The 15450-nt window shown below is 57.9% G+C and overlaps 1 protein-coding gene across 4 annotated transcripts in view; it reads left to right on the plus strand.

The window, feature by feature from the left end:
- The window catches only part of BIN3 (bridging integrator 3), a 40821-nt gene extending 31055 nt beyond the window's left edge, over window positions 1-9766 (plus strand). For all 4 annotated transcript variants that reach the window (XM_040617998.1, XM_040617999.1, XM_040618001.1 and 1 more), the window contains 3 exons: window positions 1411-1552; window positions 3756-3890; window positions 9398-9766. In XM_040617998.1, coding sequence (XP_040473932.1) covers window positions 1411-1552; window positions 3756-3890; window positions 9398-9544 — 424 coding nt within the window. In that variant the 3' untranslated portion in view covers window positions 9545-9766. The remainder of the gene's footprint in view (window positions 1-1410; window positions 1553-3755; window positions 3891-9397) is intronic.
- Window positions 9767-15450: the final 5684 nt, after the last annotated feature.

Consider the following 15450-nt stretch of genomic DNA (forward strand, 5'->3'; position numbering starts at 1 on the left):
GAAAATGAGATTTTAATAGGGGATGGAGTGGCTGTGCAGGGCTGCGAACGCCCGTGGTTTTGTTTGAACCCCAATGGCTCTGTGTTAGCCCTGCATCTGATTACATCCAAAGCAAATGACAGTCGTAAAGTGAGATTTCTGGTTTTCTTTTTGCTAATGTGCCCCCCAGCCTGGATTATAGGGTTAGGGTTGTTTTTTTTCGCTTCGATTTAAAGAGATCAGAAAGCTCTTCGCTTGCCTCTCAGAAGTAAAAATCATCACCAGGCTGTTTAGATACATCTTTTTCACGACTGGTTCCTGGCCTTGGCCCCCCAGAATGACCCTGTAATGTGTGGAGATTAAATTAATATATCCAGAGGTAGCATGACCCATTTCATAGGAACCCACAGCCCAGCACCAGCGCAGTCCCCGCCAGTATAATTTGATTTACTGAAATTTAGGAGACGAGCAATGCTCCAGTTTCTGGCTCTCCCTCTTCTGTCATGTTCAAAAATATTCTCTCTTGTCTTCACCCTCAGATGTTCATGTTTCCTCAATTTGTAACACATTTTAATAATATGAATCTTCCCGTAGCCTGGCTAATTGTTGGCTGCCGTTAATCCTTCTGTGTGGGGTACAGAGCTCCTCTTCAGCTGGGCAAGCCTTTCTGTACGGCAGGCTGAGGTTTGCGACCCTAGGAATCGTTCGGAAAAGCAAAAGTCGCTGCAGTTAATATTTATTTTGCACTTCATATATATTTTGCCTGGACTTTTTGATTCAACTCCTGCCTGCTCATTCCGTTTCCAGACACGGTGTTGGGGAAATACCACATTAGCTGACTATATATGGGGGGAAATTGTTTATTTTTCTCTCTTTGCTTTGCACGGTGGAGTTAACAGCTTTGTTTTCTGCAGCAGCTTCCGTCCCCCGTCCCAGATAAGGCAGCTCTCCGTGTTCTTGAACACAGCAGCTGGAAGAGAGGGGGAAAACTGTTAAAAATAAAGAACTAATGGTAAAAGCATAAGGGCTGGAAGGAGAAGTCAGAAGCAGGTTGGGACCTTCAAAGTACTTTTAGCAGGCTTTGCAAAATTGGCTCATTTTTTATTATTATTATTATTTAAAAACACACCCTTCGACACATGAATTGACCTTCACAAAAAAACCCAACAAGCATGTGCTTCTCGCTGTCCTCTCAAACACTGTACCCTGGCAAGGCTTTGCAAATCTTTATATATAAACTTAATCATTTCTTCCAGTCTCCTGGAAGATTGCAGCAAAAGCTTTTCTCTTTGGAACGGGCTTTGTTTAAACCCCTGGGTGTTTTTGGTCTGAATCCTGAATTATCTGGGAACTTTTTGGCTGGGAAGTTGCCTTGGATGCTGCATCCGACCAAGATATCCCAATCTAATGCCCTTCCCATCCTTTCACCAGGTTCAGCAGTGTGTTCCCCAGCCTGAACATGGCAGTAAAGAGACGGGAGCAAACGCTGCAGGACTACAAGCGCCTGCAGTCCAAGGTGGAGAAATACGAGGAGAAGGAGAGGACTGGACCCGTCCTTGCCAAGCTGCACCAGGTACTGAGATGCTCACGGCCCCAGAACTCAAGTAGGGTCACCAAGAAAACTTGGGAAGAGCTTTTCTCTTGGTGCTTGACATCCATGCCAAGCCCCCGTGGAATATAACATTTTGGGAGCATGTCTTTTATTGATGCAAAATTGCCACGTCGGGTGCTTGCTAACAGAAATGTGAGTTAGAGCACTCAGTGAAGGGAGAGAGCCAGTTTTCCAAAATAAAATGGAACAAAAGCCACGGGAGCTGGGGATGCTCGGAGGAGCGGCCAGCGCTGAAGTCGATGCGTAGGGGATTTCCCCCTGACCTCCGTGTCCGAGCAAGCAGCTGGGTGGGAAGAGGGGAAGATCAGAGCGTTTTGAGGCTTTGTGTTTGCCACCTGTTACAAAAATTAGTCTTGGAAAATTGCAGTAATTGGTTAACAGGAAGCTTTGCCAGATTCTTTTCTCTCTCCCGACTTTTAGCGAAATCATGATTATTATTTTTTTTTTTTCTTACATTAAATCTTCACCAGCATTTCTCCCCCAAATCTGTCACTCCTGCAGAATGTTGCTTGATCCTCGAAGGAACAGTTGACTTTTTCGGCGTCAAAGAACATGTATTTTTCTGATGACTTTCCCCACAAAAATTAAGTTTTGTGTTAAAGAATAGCCCTATCAGCCTTAACAAAAGAGACCTCCGATTTAATAGTAAGCAGCTTACATTGCTTAGCCTCAGTAACTAAAGCTGTGGCTGGAAAAATGTGAATGCTTTTGTCGTGGTGATTAAGCCGGTTTTAGTTATTTAATTTTTCTTCCCTTAATGAACTTCTGTGTGATCTAAGTCCTCCCCCCCCCAAAAAAAAGAGATCTTAACTAACTGAGCTTAAAACCTGCAGGAGCCTTAAGCAGTCCTGAACCTGGGGCGTCCGAGAGGTCCGCAGATTTGATGGGAAATAATAGCATAATCTCATCCAGGTATTTTTATTGAGCTGCAAATTTGCATCTTCCCTTCAGAGCTGTTTGCTCAAAGTATTCTGCTGTTTGGTGCCCCACGTGAGCTCCACCCCGGGAGTTTAAACGCTCCTTGTTTCGTGGCAGATGATGAATTTGCTCATTTGCCTCTCAGACCTACTTAAGCCTGATATGATTTAAGGCTCTGCCAGCCCGGAGCTTTGTCCATGCCATCCCTCCGGCGTGCTGTCCCAGGGAGCAGGACCGGCGCCGCGGCTGGGCTCGGCTCGACGGCTTTCTCCCGCACCCCCCTCCCATTGGAATGGCACCGGGATTAAGTGGCAGACTTGAACCGGTCTAATATTTCACAGCCCACCCCCTCCTGCCCTTTTCCACACCATCTCAGAGACATTTCCCTTTCTCCCCACGCTTCTGTTTAAAGAAGCCAGTTGGACACGCTGAGCTGAAGGTCACGGGCGACGACGACGGTGGGGGCAGGATCCTCTGGCGATGCTCTTGGGAATCGCAGGGCGAGGGGACATGGATGTGGCTGGGGATGTTCTCCAGCCTGACTGAGCTTTGGGGCTGATTTTTGTCCATGTTCTTCTGAAGGGGAGAAGAGTGGCTGGCTCATGATCTCTGCAGCAGCCTCTCTAGGTGTCCCATGGCTTACCAGGGTCAGAGCTTTGGTCCCACCAGGCTCTGTTAGCTGGGCACTTGGGTCCCACCAGGCTCTGTTAGCTGGGCACTTGGGTCCCACCAGGCTCTGTTAGTGGTCACTTGGGTCCCACCAGGCTCTGTTAGCTGGGCACTTGGGTCCCACCAGGCTCTGTTAGTGGTCACTTGGGTCCCACCAGGCTCTGTTAGTGGTCACTTGGGTCCCACCAGGCTCTGTTAGGTGGTCACTTGGGTCCCACCAGGCTCTGTTAGTGGTCACTTGGGTCCCACCAGGCTCCGTTAGGTGGGCACTTGGGTCCCACCAGGCTCTGTTAGTGGTCACTTGGGTCCCACCAGGTTCTATTAGTGGTCACTTGGGTCCCACCAGGCTCCGTTAGGTGGTCACTTGGGTCCCACCAGGCTCCATTGGATGATCACATGGGTCCCACCAGGTTCCATTAGTGGTCACTTGGGTCCCACCAGGCTCTGTTAGCAGGTTGCTGGTTGTCCTTGGGTCAAAGCAGAGCAGCCTGCTGGCCTGGGGGGCCTCTCTGCAGGTCTGCTCAAAGGAAGGACATTTTCCCAGATGTCTGACTCCCCATCCTCTCTGTTTTCCCAGGCCCGTGAAGAGCTGAGGCCAGTGAAGGAGGACTTTGAAGCCAAAAACAAGCAGCTCCTGGAGGAAATGCCGAAGTTTTATAGCAGCCGCATCGATTACTTCAAACCCAGCTTTGAGTCGCTAGTCCGGGCGCAGGTGAGGTGCTGTCCCCTGTCAGCCAGGTGTCCCTTTGGTGGGACAGAAGGGCAGAAGGGAGCTTCTGGGGTCCCACCTGGGTGTGGATTGCTCTTAGAGCAAGGTACCTCTCGAGCCGAGTGACACACGCAGGTAACACACAGCGATCCTCCACCCAAATGCCATACCTCCAGCAGTTTCGTTACAGAGCGGTGAGAGGGCATGGGGAGCAGTGTGGGGGCGGGTGGGACGCTGGGCAGGACCTTGTCCTGGCAGGTTGGCACGTACTGGTACCTTCGGTGATGTGGTGCTGGCTGGCAGATAGAAGGGGCAAGTGGCCGTGAGTTTTTGCTGGTTTATATGGATCCGCCTCACATCAGGGACACTGCTGGTACATGTGTGATGTCCTGTCCCACAAGGTTGTGTGTGTAATGCAGCGCAAGCCCTGCTTATACCTTCGCCGCTGGTATTTGATGGCTTTATTCCTCTGGGTACGTGGTCTCTTTGCGTCCTGAGCTCAGGGTTGGCTCTCGTTTGAGATGGTGAGATGCTCACGGCTCCTCTGAAGGGGCTTTTCTGGCTCTTGGTAACCAGAACCCGTGTGCTCTGGCAGAGATAGAGGAGGCTGCTGTGTGATCTCCACACCAAGGATTTGCAGGAAGGGGTGGCCTAAATAAACCACAGCCTGCTTTAATTTCCATCCTCCAGCTTCCTTCCGTGGCTTGCTGCCGCTCCTCCTCCATCTTCCTTCTCTCGCCCTTTTCTTTAGGCTGGAGAAGAGCGTTATTGGGATCTAATCTAGCTTTGAACTTCTGGCATCTCAGGCATACTTCGTGCCCTGGATCACGGGGTGGTCCAGTGCCAGGAGGTGGGCGAAACCACGTGCTGCTCCTGGTGTGGGCGTTTTCCTATGGTGTTTTTTGGAAGGGAGCTGCTGCAGTGACACAGGTGCGGCGGGGTGGCTGCAAGGAGGTGCAAAGAGCACGTGTTTCATCTCACCTCCGACTTGGGGTGGTGTTCGGGGGGGTGGGGTGGGGGGGGGTTCTCCGCAGAGCTGCCAGCAAGTTGTCTGCAGGCTGATTCACCTACCAGATGGTGCTGATGCACCCTGCCGCCGGCTGGGTGGGTGCTGGGGATGCTGTTCTTGCTGTTCCCTTAGCAATCGGGCGCGCGGGGCTCCCTGTTCCAGCCGAAATAAGCAGACTCGCTGGAGCCACCACAAAAATCTCGCTTGCCCTTCCCCCTGCAAACCCTCTCCGGCCGCTCGCTGTGGGTGGGTGGGTTGTTTGGATGAGACCTTGAAACCCAAATGCCGCCTGCCCTGTCTGGGCGTTTGTGATCCGCTGGCAGTTTCCTTAGAGAGTGGCTTTGCCCCTCTGTCCTTGGCCACGATGTCCCTCGCCTCGCTCGTGCTGGCTCCCGGCTGCCAGCTGGCTCCCGAGCTCGGGGGGAGCGATGTGCTCGGGAGATGCGAGCAGGGAGCGGCAGGGCGCTGTTGCTGGGGCTGTTTGCAAGGCTCCCCGTTTGTACCCTCTTCTTCCTTGGGGAATCCTCTATTTTGTTCCTTGGCCGTCTGCCCTGCCTCTCTTCAGGTGAGGATTTTTGTTAGGAAAAGCGAGCAAAATCTCGTGTTTAATACCCAAGAGGCAGCGTCATAACAAAGCTGATGCATCTCTCGTAGGCTAGACTAAAGCTGGTCCCAGATGGATGCTAAAGCATGTCACATCCCGCCCTCCCCGCCAACCTTAGATGGGAGCCGCATCCCTCTTTCCCAGCACTGGCTGCATCCTTCCACCCCCGGGGAGGGATGCACCGGTACGGGCGGCATCTCCGCTGCTGGGAGGAGAGCTCGGCACTCCCCTAACGACTCATTTGTGCCAAGGCTGGGCTCAGGCCATGTTCCCCCCTTTCAGGAGCTCTCGCCGGGGGGCTGTGCGGTGTTTCCCCCATCGCAGGTGGCTGAAATAAAAAAGGGAAAGGAAGCGACTTGCCCAAGGTAACTTAATGAGTCAGTGGCAAGCCAGGAATAGCACCCAGGAGCCCTGACTCACCACCGCAGCGGCTGCTCACCTGCAGGGACCTGGGCAAGGGCGGGGGGGCAGCCGGGGGGCTGCTGCGGTGATGCCGGGAGCATCCCCATCCCCACATCCCAGGTCTGAGCCGGAGATGGGAGGCATGTGAACAGTGACGGGCTCTGCTGCCGCCCCCAGCCAGCCCCATTCATCCCGACGCTGCTTCCCGGGTTATCTCTCCCTCCGTGCCTCATTGAGCTTATTTAACATCTCAGGGGTTTCGTGTTACTCAATGGAATTTCTATTTTCAGCCTCTTCTGCGGGTACCTCTAGGAGCGATGGTTGGCTGATGGGGCTCCAGCCTGCATCCCTCAAGGCAAGAGGCAGACTGGGAGGCTGGGGTTGGCTCTGTCCTTGCCAGCAGCTGGCACCATGGCTGGGGCTTTGACTCTGCTGTTGCTTGTCTCCGGGTCAAACCTGCCATTTGAAGGTGGCCCTGGGTGCAAAACTATATAGTTTTCCCCTTTGGGGGGCCTGGAGAAAGCAGGGGGTTTAAAAGTGAGACAAGTGTGTGACAAGTGGCACCAGCCAGCATGAGAAGCTGTGAATGGACCGGCTGCCTCTCTGGGAACAAGCCGTGCCGTGGCAAAGGAAGGACCCTGCTTCAAACCAGCTCTGGAGCAGCAGGTTTATGGCTTTGACCCAACGAGACCCTCCAAGACCTTCTCGCCGGGTGGCTGGGTTCCCATGGCACAGCTTGGCCGCGGGCCCCGGTGCCGGGTGTCTTCTGACAGCATGACATGCCCGGAGCTCGCAGGGGCTGTAACATTCAACACCAAATACTTCTGTCCACCCACGTGCCTGGGCCAAGCCAACGGAGGCAAATATTTCCCTGGCTGGGGACTTTGAAGTGGTCACATGAAGATGAAAGGGGGAGATTTGGAGCTCTGTTGCCGGTGCGAGCACGTGAACAACACTTCCTTCCCGCCTTGCGCTTTATTTTGCAGCTAGAAAACATGATACTTTTGTGGTTTGGGTTTTTTTGGTTTTTTTTTTTTTAATGAAATGGGCAAAAAGATGGGGCTTGCCAGGTGGGACTGCGTTGGGGCAGCGCTGTGGGCTGGGGTGAGGCTCTGCAGTCTGGCCCTGGCAGCGACCCCGGGCTTTTGTTTTGTGTAGGGCTGACACAAACACAAACTGCCGCTGCCCGGCTGTGGCATTGTAAACGCGACCTATAGAAAATCAGGAGAACACGGTGTCCCGAAACAAAATTAGTTCAAGACAGGTGGACCCGGGGCCCTTGGCTCGATCTCAAAGGCAAGTTGGAGATGGGATTTGATGGGATGGGGATGGAGCATATGGTATCCATAGCTGGAAAAGTACTGAGCTGCAGGCAGGCACAGGGCTGCCGGCAGCAGGTACCACGGTGGCAGCCTCAGGGCGAGCTGTCTGCTGTGTGGCAGGGTCCCCCACTGCTGGAGCTGTCAATGCCCAGAGGTTTGGGGTGCCTCCCCTCCCCAGAGACCCCCTCCTCTCTCCATAGAGGCGGTGATGGTTTTCACCCGTATTTCAACGGGAGAAAAACATCAGGGGATCAGTGCCTGTGGGATCACATTGATCAAGCACAGGAGGCTCGGATGGAGACGCATGCTGACAGCCGGGATGACTGCCTACTGGTTAGGCACTGGGTCCTACTGGGGGAGAAGAGCATCCCCAAGGAGACCTGCTGGGCCCCAGGGACCCGGTGTCTCCCGCAGGAAGGGCTCACTGGCTGTGGCACGTGGGCGGTAGCGGGGAGGGGGGGCGGGGGGCAGCGACCAAAACGTTTGCTATGCTTTGCCTGTTCAATACGAGGTGGATGCTGGCGTGGCCAGGGCTTGGGGGGGCAATCTCGGGGGGTGAGCAGGAGCTCTCCCGGCTGCATGCAGCTGCCTCCGGCCCTGCCACCCCGGGGAGATTTGTTTCAACGTGCCGGCGCCTTTTCTGTGCCGGAATTGGCAATGCTGCATGGCCATATGTGACTGAACCGAGCCCATCTGATGCTGGGCTGGGGATGAGGGACACGGAGGGCTGTTCCAGAGCTGCGGCGCCCAGCTTTGCAGCCCTCCGGCTGGGATCCGTGCTCACCCAAGGCATTGCCGAGGGACTACGGCGGCGGCGGGTGTTTTCAGCTCGGGGCAGCATCTCTTGCTTGCGTGGAACTGGGGGCTGCAACCGGTGGGGGTGGATGCTTTGGGGTGACCTGGCTGCTTTGGGGTGACCTGGCTGCAGGACTGTGGTTTGTTGACTGCAGCAGGGCCGGGGTGGGGGCTCTTGCCCGCATATCTGCCTGCTCGGCCCCGCCGCCGTGGAGTGAGTTTTGTTAGTCACTGTGTAAATGAGCATTGATGCTGAATCACCCAGCGCCCACTGCGTGGGGAGACCCGGCTGTGGAGCAGCCCCCGCCGCACCCTGGTACAGATGGACCCAGGGAAGGGGTGGCAGGGTGGGGGGGATGCAGGCAGCTGGCAAAGGCATGTGGGTCCCCAGCATCTCCCCTCAGCCCTGCCCAAAATAAGCATCACTTTGAGCAGGATTAGGGGAGCCGGTCTCCATGGAGACTGTGCATATCTCTGCACTGGCGCTGCTGGAGATGCTGGGGCCGGCCCCGGGTGCCCACCGAGCCTCGCCTGTGCCCCTCTGCGAAATGGGGGCAACGCTGGCACCAGCAGCCAGCGCTTCCCCATCCCTCCCCGCCCCCCAGCTGGGGGCTGCCCAGGCCAGGCATCCCCGTCGGGCTACTCCTGCAGGGCCCAGCAGCCCTTCGAGGTGGGGGTCTGCCTCTGCCACCCTGCTGGCAGCGCCGGGGGGCTCCCGCAGGCAGGGGCTCGCTGCCAGTGCCCACCGGGCACCGCGGCTTTCCTTCGGCAAGGGCCTGTGCCCGAGCAGGCAGCTCGGTGCCATCTGCCTGCGCTGACCCACTGGCTCCCGCTCCGGGGGAAGCGCTGCTCGCTGCGGAGTTAATTGGCGGTGCTAATTAGCACATTATTAAAACACCCCTCCCCCTGCTTCATGCAGGGTATGGTGCTGCCAGGCGCGATGCTCGCCATGCTTGCCCTGCCCCTGCCCGGCGAGCAGGGACCTGTTGCAGAGCCAGGCAGCGTGGGCAGGCGGCTCGTCCCGGTGCCGCTGGGACGGGTGACAGGCAGGGGACAGCCCGGCTGTGGCACAGGGCTGGCGGCTGCACGGCGGTGCCGGGTGCTGGTGGCAGCCCCGTGTGTGCAGCTCCCCAGATGGGAAGCGAGCAGAGAAGGGCAGCATGTTATTAAAATGTGTTGAGTTGTAATAATCCAAGGGGGTGGTATTAACACATGGGAGGAAGCTATTTTAGAAACAGAAATGCTAAGGCAAGGGGCTGGCTCGGGCAGTGCCGCACCTCTTGGCTCCCACAGCGGAATGGGGAGGAGACACCCCACCCCCCCCCCCAGCCCCTGCCCCACTTGCCCCCCTATCTTTCTTCACCCCACCCCCCAACAGGTTGTCTACTACACGGAGATGCACAAGATCTTCGGGGACCTGACGGCGCAGATCGACCGGCCCGGCTTGAGTGATGAGCAGCGGGAGAGGGAGAACGATGCCAAGCTGAGCGAGCTGCGGGCTTTGTCCATCGTGGCCGATGACTGAGCAGATGCTGGTGATGGGGAAGGGACTGGGAAATTCCACCACCACCCCCCACCCCCAGCTCGGCTGCTCCCCACCTCCTCCCTCCCAGGGATGGACTTGGGGGAAGGGCGGAGGGGGGGAGGCTTTAACCGCTGGCTGCTCCCTTTGCCCCCGTGGCTTTGCCCTTCTGCTGGGACAAGGTGTTGCCTGGGGCCAGGGTGGGGGGCACAGGAGGGCTCCCTCCCCCAGCCAGCCATTTTCCAAAGTCTGGATTATCTGTGCCCCCCACCCCCTGCAGCCAGGTATTGCCTTAAATAGGGGCTTGCAGCAGAGCCGTCCGCTCAGCTGGAATGGGGAGTGGGCTGGATGCTGCTGGCCCTTCCCAGGCCCCAGCTCGATGCCACACCATCAGAGGTGTGTTGGCTCAGCACTCCCCCTCCCCACCTCAGCTCCGGATCAGGCCCTGGCTCCTTACCTTTCCAGCAGGAGGATGGGGCCACTCCTGCTGGGCTGTTCATTTTGTGCCTTAGGAGCCAGTAGCCCCCCGGGGGAGGGTAAAAGCATTCGAATTCCATTTTTTGAGGCATGTGGAGAGGGTGATGAAAGGGCTGCGCTTGCCGTGCTGAGCACTGAGTGATGCCGTGCTCTGGATCCACTCCATTTTAAGCAGGAACAGTGCAAAGTCCCCCTAACCCTAACCCCAACCCCAGGGGGATGCGAAAGGGAAATGCAACCCAGGCTGGAGCAAACCCAGGGAAAAGCGGGGTCTGGGGGCTGCACTATGCCTTTGCCGGGAGGGGGTGGGGCAGGGGGCTCCACTGTTCTTCTGTAATAAAAGTTTTTGGCAGAGCAGGGCCGGGGGTGCGTGTCCCGGGGTCCGCGGTGCCAGCACCGAGCTGCTGCCGCCCTCTGCCGCCGCCTGCCAGCCACTGCCACCGGGGGGGGGGCGACCCGGGACTGCCCCCCCCGTGGGCTGCCTGGCCTCCCGCTGCAGCGGAACCGGGGTGGTTTTAAGAAAGGTATTACAGGGCTGGAGAGGGTGGGAAAGAGAAAAAAAAAAAGAGGGATTGAACAGCCCCCGAGGAGAGGCAGAAAGGAAGCGGCTGCAGCAAAGCACAAGAAGTAACAGTTTTACAGTCAAAGACAGGGGATTTGATCCCGAACTGGTGGCTTTCGGTACACGGTGAGGCTGCAGGAGCTCACGCTGCTGCCCTCCGTGTCCTGGGATGAGTCGCTGCTGCGTGGGATAAAGGGCTGGAGAGTGGTTACAGGGCTGGCACAGCCCGGAGCTGGTAACTGCGGCAAAGGGACCTGCTGCAGGCGTGGCAGCATCCAGGGACCACTCTGAGCCGCCGGGCAGCCTGTGGCACAGAGAGCCCCCCCGTTTGGGACCCTCCATCCTAAACAAGACTATCTGTCCCTTGCCTGTGTGTCCAGCTCCGAGCAGCGAGGTGGCCCGTGCCCTGTCACCGACATGCGCGAGACTCGCTACGTAAGAGCTTTGCGTCGAACACAGGCAACCGATCGATCAGAGCAAACCCTGCGCATCCCTACGGCTGCCGTGGCTCTGCCTGTCCACCTCCACAAGGAGAGGGCTGGGACAGAAGAGGCTTGAGGGGACCCTGCCACCATCTACCACCCCACTTCGTGACATCCAGGCAGGCGAAGGCTTTACTGTCTCCTGCTGGAGGCCTGTTCCTCATCTGAGAGTCATTAGCCTAGAAGAGAGGAGAGGGGGTCAGCAGCAGATTGCAAAGATGACACCCCACATCCCTGCACATCCCACCCCGGCTTACCCAGCTTCACCTCCAGCATGTGGATTTTGCTCTCCAGATAAGAGTTGGCTGCTCTGCTTTCTCCAGCAGCTTCCCCAGGTTCAGCGCCATGACAGTGTGGGTGATGTGGGCCAGGGCAGGAAGCAACAGAGAGGTTTCCTGGAACAAGAACGATTTGTCACCCACCGCAGGATCTCCAGCAGCACAAGCTTCACCCTGAGGGCATCATCCCCACGCTTACCAAAGAGCTCCTCTTCCCTTCGGTGCAAGCAGCCACAGAAATTTAAAATCAAAGTACATGAAGGCCAGGAGAGCATCCAGGGGCAGGACAGCGCTTGGATCCGGAGCCTTGGCTGCTGAAACACGGACGTGCGCATTCGGGATAGGAGAAGCCAACCTCCCCAAGGCACCAGCACCGCGGAGCAGGATGCAGGCTGTGCTTAAGAGTTCCCAGGATGAGCGGGATCGCACCAGGGACACTGGGTTCCCCCCAGCTATGTACCTACATCTGCTCAGCCTTTTCTTTCACCATCCTCCTGATGGCTCCAGGTTCCTGATCTCCAGCAGCTCTTCTCCAGAAAGACCAGGAGCCCCTTGTAGTGCTTGCAGCATCTCCTGGAAGAACTCAGCCACCATCACAGCCACATCGGGGAGGGAGAGGGGCACCAGGGACCTGCCTGCCCATGCTGTGCCAAACCTACCTCAGAGGAGAGCTGCTCCACCGCCTCCTGCACTCCAGCAGGGTAAAGGGGGAGATGTTGGAGCAGACAGCCTGCCTGGCTCCATGGGGATGGGCCACAGGGGCTTCAGGCTCCGGCAGTAGCTTGGTGGTGCCTGGGGCAGCTCTGTGCTGCTCCGGGGCCTCCACCACCTGCTAAAAAACTGCCTGGTTTAGGTGGGAGCAGGAATAGAAGGTGCTGGGAGCGGTCACCCAGAGCAGGACCTCTCACCTTCTCCAAAACACAGCCCTGTCCAAGCACCTGCAGAAATGAAAGGCACCTTTTGGGATATCTGAGCTGGACGGCACCCGGCATTGCCACGCTCAGCACCACAGCAAAGCCTCACCATCATGGGCATTGCTGCTGGTGATGGAGGCAACAAGGGTCCCTCCTCTGCCTTGGGCTGGCACAAGGCGTCCCACTCCTCCAGGGAAGGGCACGCAGCTCCAGGTGCCTGGCAGGAAAGCCACCACCACCTCCCACTGGTGCCTGAACTGGCAAATTGGACCCCCAGCACGGAACAGTCAGGCATGCCCCAGGTTGTCCAGCAGAAAGCAAGGAGCTGGACCCCCATAACACCTTCCTGCTGCTGGCTGCGAAGAGAGGAGCGAAGGGAGCAGGACCAGAGCCCCGACAGGTCCTGGAAAGGCTGGTGACTGTCCTCAGTGAGACCATTTGCAGGGACACAGTGTGAGACCCCAGCCTGAGAGCATCCCCTGCCCAGCCCACACCCAGATCCCATACAGTCACTGCTGGGACCGAGCCAAGCCTTCTCCCCCAGCACCCGGCACGGAGAACTTCATCTCCCCTCAGCTGTTCCTTCCCAACCGCATCACATGCCGGGCCAGGTTTAAGCAAAATAAAATCAGTTGCCACGGTTACCCAGAGCAGGGATGCTATATATAACTGCCATGCAAGGAGCCCGAGCGAGGGCCACGCTCTTCCATGGGTGACGTGTGGGGAGCTGAGCCCTGGCAGACCCTGCGCCGGCTCCTGAGTGGGCAGAGGTCCTTGGCAGCCTCGCAGGGGTGGTCTGCAGTGCCCTTTGGCTGGATTAAACCCCACCTCAGCTCTCCGAAATCCACCTGGCTTCCCTCGTGGCTTCATCTGCATCGCTGTGTCACCCTGCGCAGGGCTGCCAGCCCTCCCCTGCCACCTCATCCCCAACAACCTGCATCCAGTGCATCCTTACGCCCTGCAGCCCCAGAGCTGCTCAAAGCCTGGCTCCTGCTCTGTGCCATCAGCTCCTCCTGCTGTCCCTGCACTCCAGAGCTGGGTTTTACCGATGGAAACTTAACCTGAGCGTTCCTGGTGGTGCAAACTCTGCTGTCATCCAGAAACCTGCTCCTGAACAAGCGGCCCTTTGCCAGGGCTGGGTCTGCACGCCGGCAGGGACGCACGCTGCGTGCTCTCCGCGCCGGGCTGGGGAGGAGGACTCCATCTTACACAGCAGAAGTGGATAATTACTGGTTGCTCGCACCACCCACAAGGTCCCAACGTTAATAGGGAGAGCTCGCAGAAAGGCAAAAATTAACTCTACAATGTGGCGTGCTCTCAGCCTGGATTTCTGGAACGCTACCGAGGGAAGTGCATCAGCGCTCAGAGCTCCAAGAAGCGGAGGGGAGGGATGCCACCGCTCAGAGGTGCCCCAGCTGGTGGCACTTGCCTCCTGGTGCAGCTCAGCCTGTGCCACACGAGTGGCCTTGCACGCCAGGACCGTGGGGTCAGCGTCGGGGTGTCACAGGCTGTCCCGTGATGGGGACCATGCCCCACCGAGAAGCACAGCTTCATCCTTTTCCACCCCCAGGAGGGACCAGGCAGAGGCAGGCGGTCAGCCCGGTCGCAGCATCCCGGCTGTCCCCTTTCCTCCCTAAAGTCCCTTTTGCCTTTGGGGGCAAGAAACAGCCAGGTGTGGCAGATGCCATCCCACACCAGTCCAGCAGTAAGGGCAGATAACAGCATACTGCCAAACGGAAGGGCTTTCCCCCCAAATGGGGCGAATTAACCCTTGCTGGGAATGCCAAGACCAGCACACACCTGGGTCCGCACCTCTGTTTCCTTTGGCGGGTGCTCGGGAGCCTTCCCTCGCGCCAGGTGACCTGGGGGCGTTGAGAGCAGACCTCCCTCCTCCTCACCTCGGCCCCAAAAGCAGAATCGGCATCATCCAGAGCAGCCTCAGCATCCTCTTCGGGGCCAGCCACCAGGAAGCAGTTGAGGTGCCACCGGTGAAGGGGACAGCATCCAGCCAGCCCAGGCAGAGGTGGGAGAAGCTGCGGGGCAGCCAGATGCTGCTGTACCATCTTCCTGGTGCTGTGCCGATGGGGCTGAAGGCAGGGAACTGCACCGAGAGCACTGGGGCTCACCCAAAAGCAGTCCCCACACATGTGGTGTGGGAGCACCGCGCTGGCTGCCCCCAGACTTGCAGAAACCAGGGGGATCCTGTCCGACCCTAAATATCCCCCTCCCCAAAAAAAAATAATCACTGTGTGGCCAGAGCACCTGCAAAAGGCACAGGTGGTACAGGGCAGCAGGGGAGGGGGCTGCCCAGATGCCCACATCATCTGGGGGACACATCCCAGTCATTGCCATCCACCCGAGTCACTCCTGCCCTTGGGTCCTCGCCCCCAGGTAGCTCAGGTGAGTGGCCAGGGGTGGTGGGCAGAGGTTCCATCCGCTGCTGGGGAGGGGGCAACACAGATCCTTCCCTGGGGTCACCGCCAGAGACCCCCTGCCACCCCTCCAGCCCCGCATTATGGATGAGCGCTCACGTCCCCCGGGAAGGAGCAGTGGGATGCAGGAGGGTGGAGCAGCCGGGCTCCAAGGATGCTGACAGGGATGGCCCAGGCTGGGGAGGGAAAAATCCAACAAGTCACGGTAGGAAATGACCAGGAAAAAGGGGGGACAGAGGGGATAATGGGGTACCTGGTGGGAGGGCACCTGGCAGCTTTCACCAGCATCTTCCCACCTGCGGTACATGGGCCTTCGCCGCACAGACCCGACGGCACGATGAGGGGCTCCACCAGCACCAAAGCACCACAGCACAGCATCCCCCGGCCTGGCCCCCTCCTCACCAGAGCTGGAAGACCACCCCCGAGCCCCTTCCCCCCCCCCAAACACCCTCACCAGCTGCTGCCCACCCCAAGGAGTACCCCGCTGCTCCTTCCCCACCTGCCATGCAACTGGGAGCATCCCCCGGCTCCGGTGGGGATCCCCAGTGCCCCCTCCCCAACCACCCGCGGCGGCAGCTCTGTGGGGGAGCAGCGGGGTCTGGACAAGCCTTATCACCCCCCACCCCACTCCTTGAAGCAGCAGGATCCCCCTGGAGCCCATCCCACCCACCCCCCGAGGGCCAACATCACCGTGCAACGGCACATTACCTCGCACAGAGCCACCTCTTTGGCAGTGAGAAGGTTTTATTTGAGGGGGGGGGAAA

This window comes from Falco naumanni, chromosome 19 (genome assembly GCF_017639655.2).
Source record: "Falco naumanni isolate bFalNau1 chromosome 19, bFalNau1.pat, whole genome shotgun sequence".
Lineage (NCBI taxonomy): Eukaryota > Metazoa > Chordata > Aves > Falconiformes > Falconidae > Falco > Falco naumanni.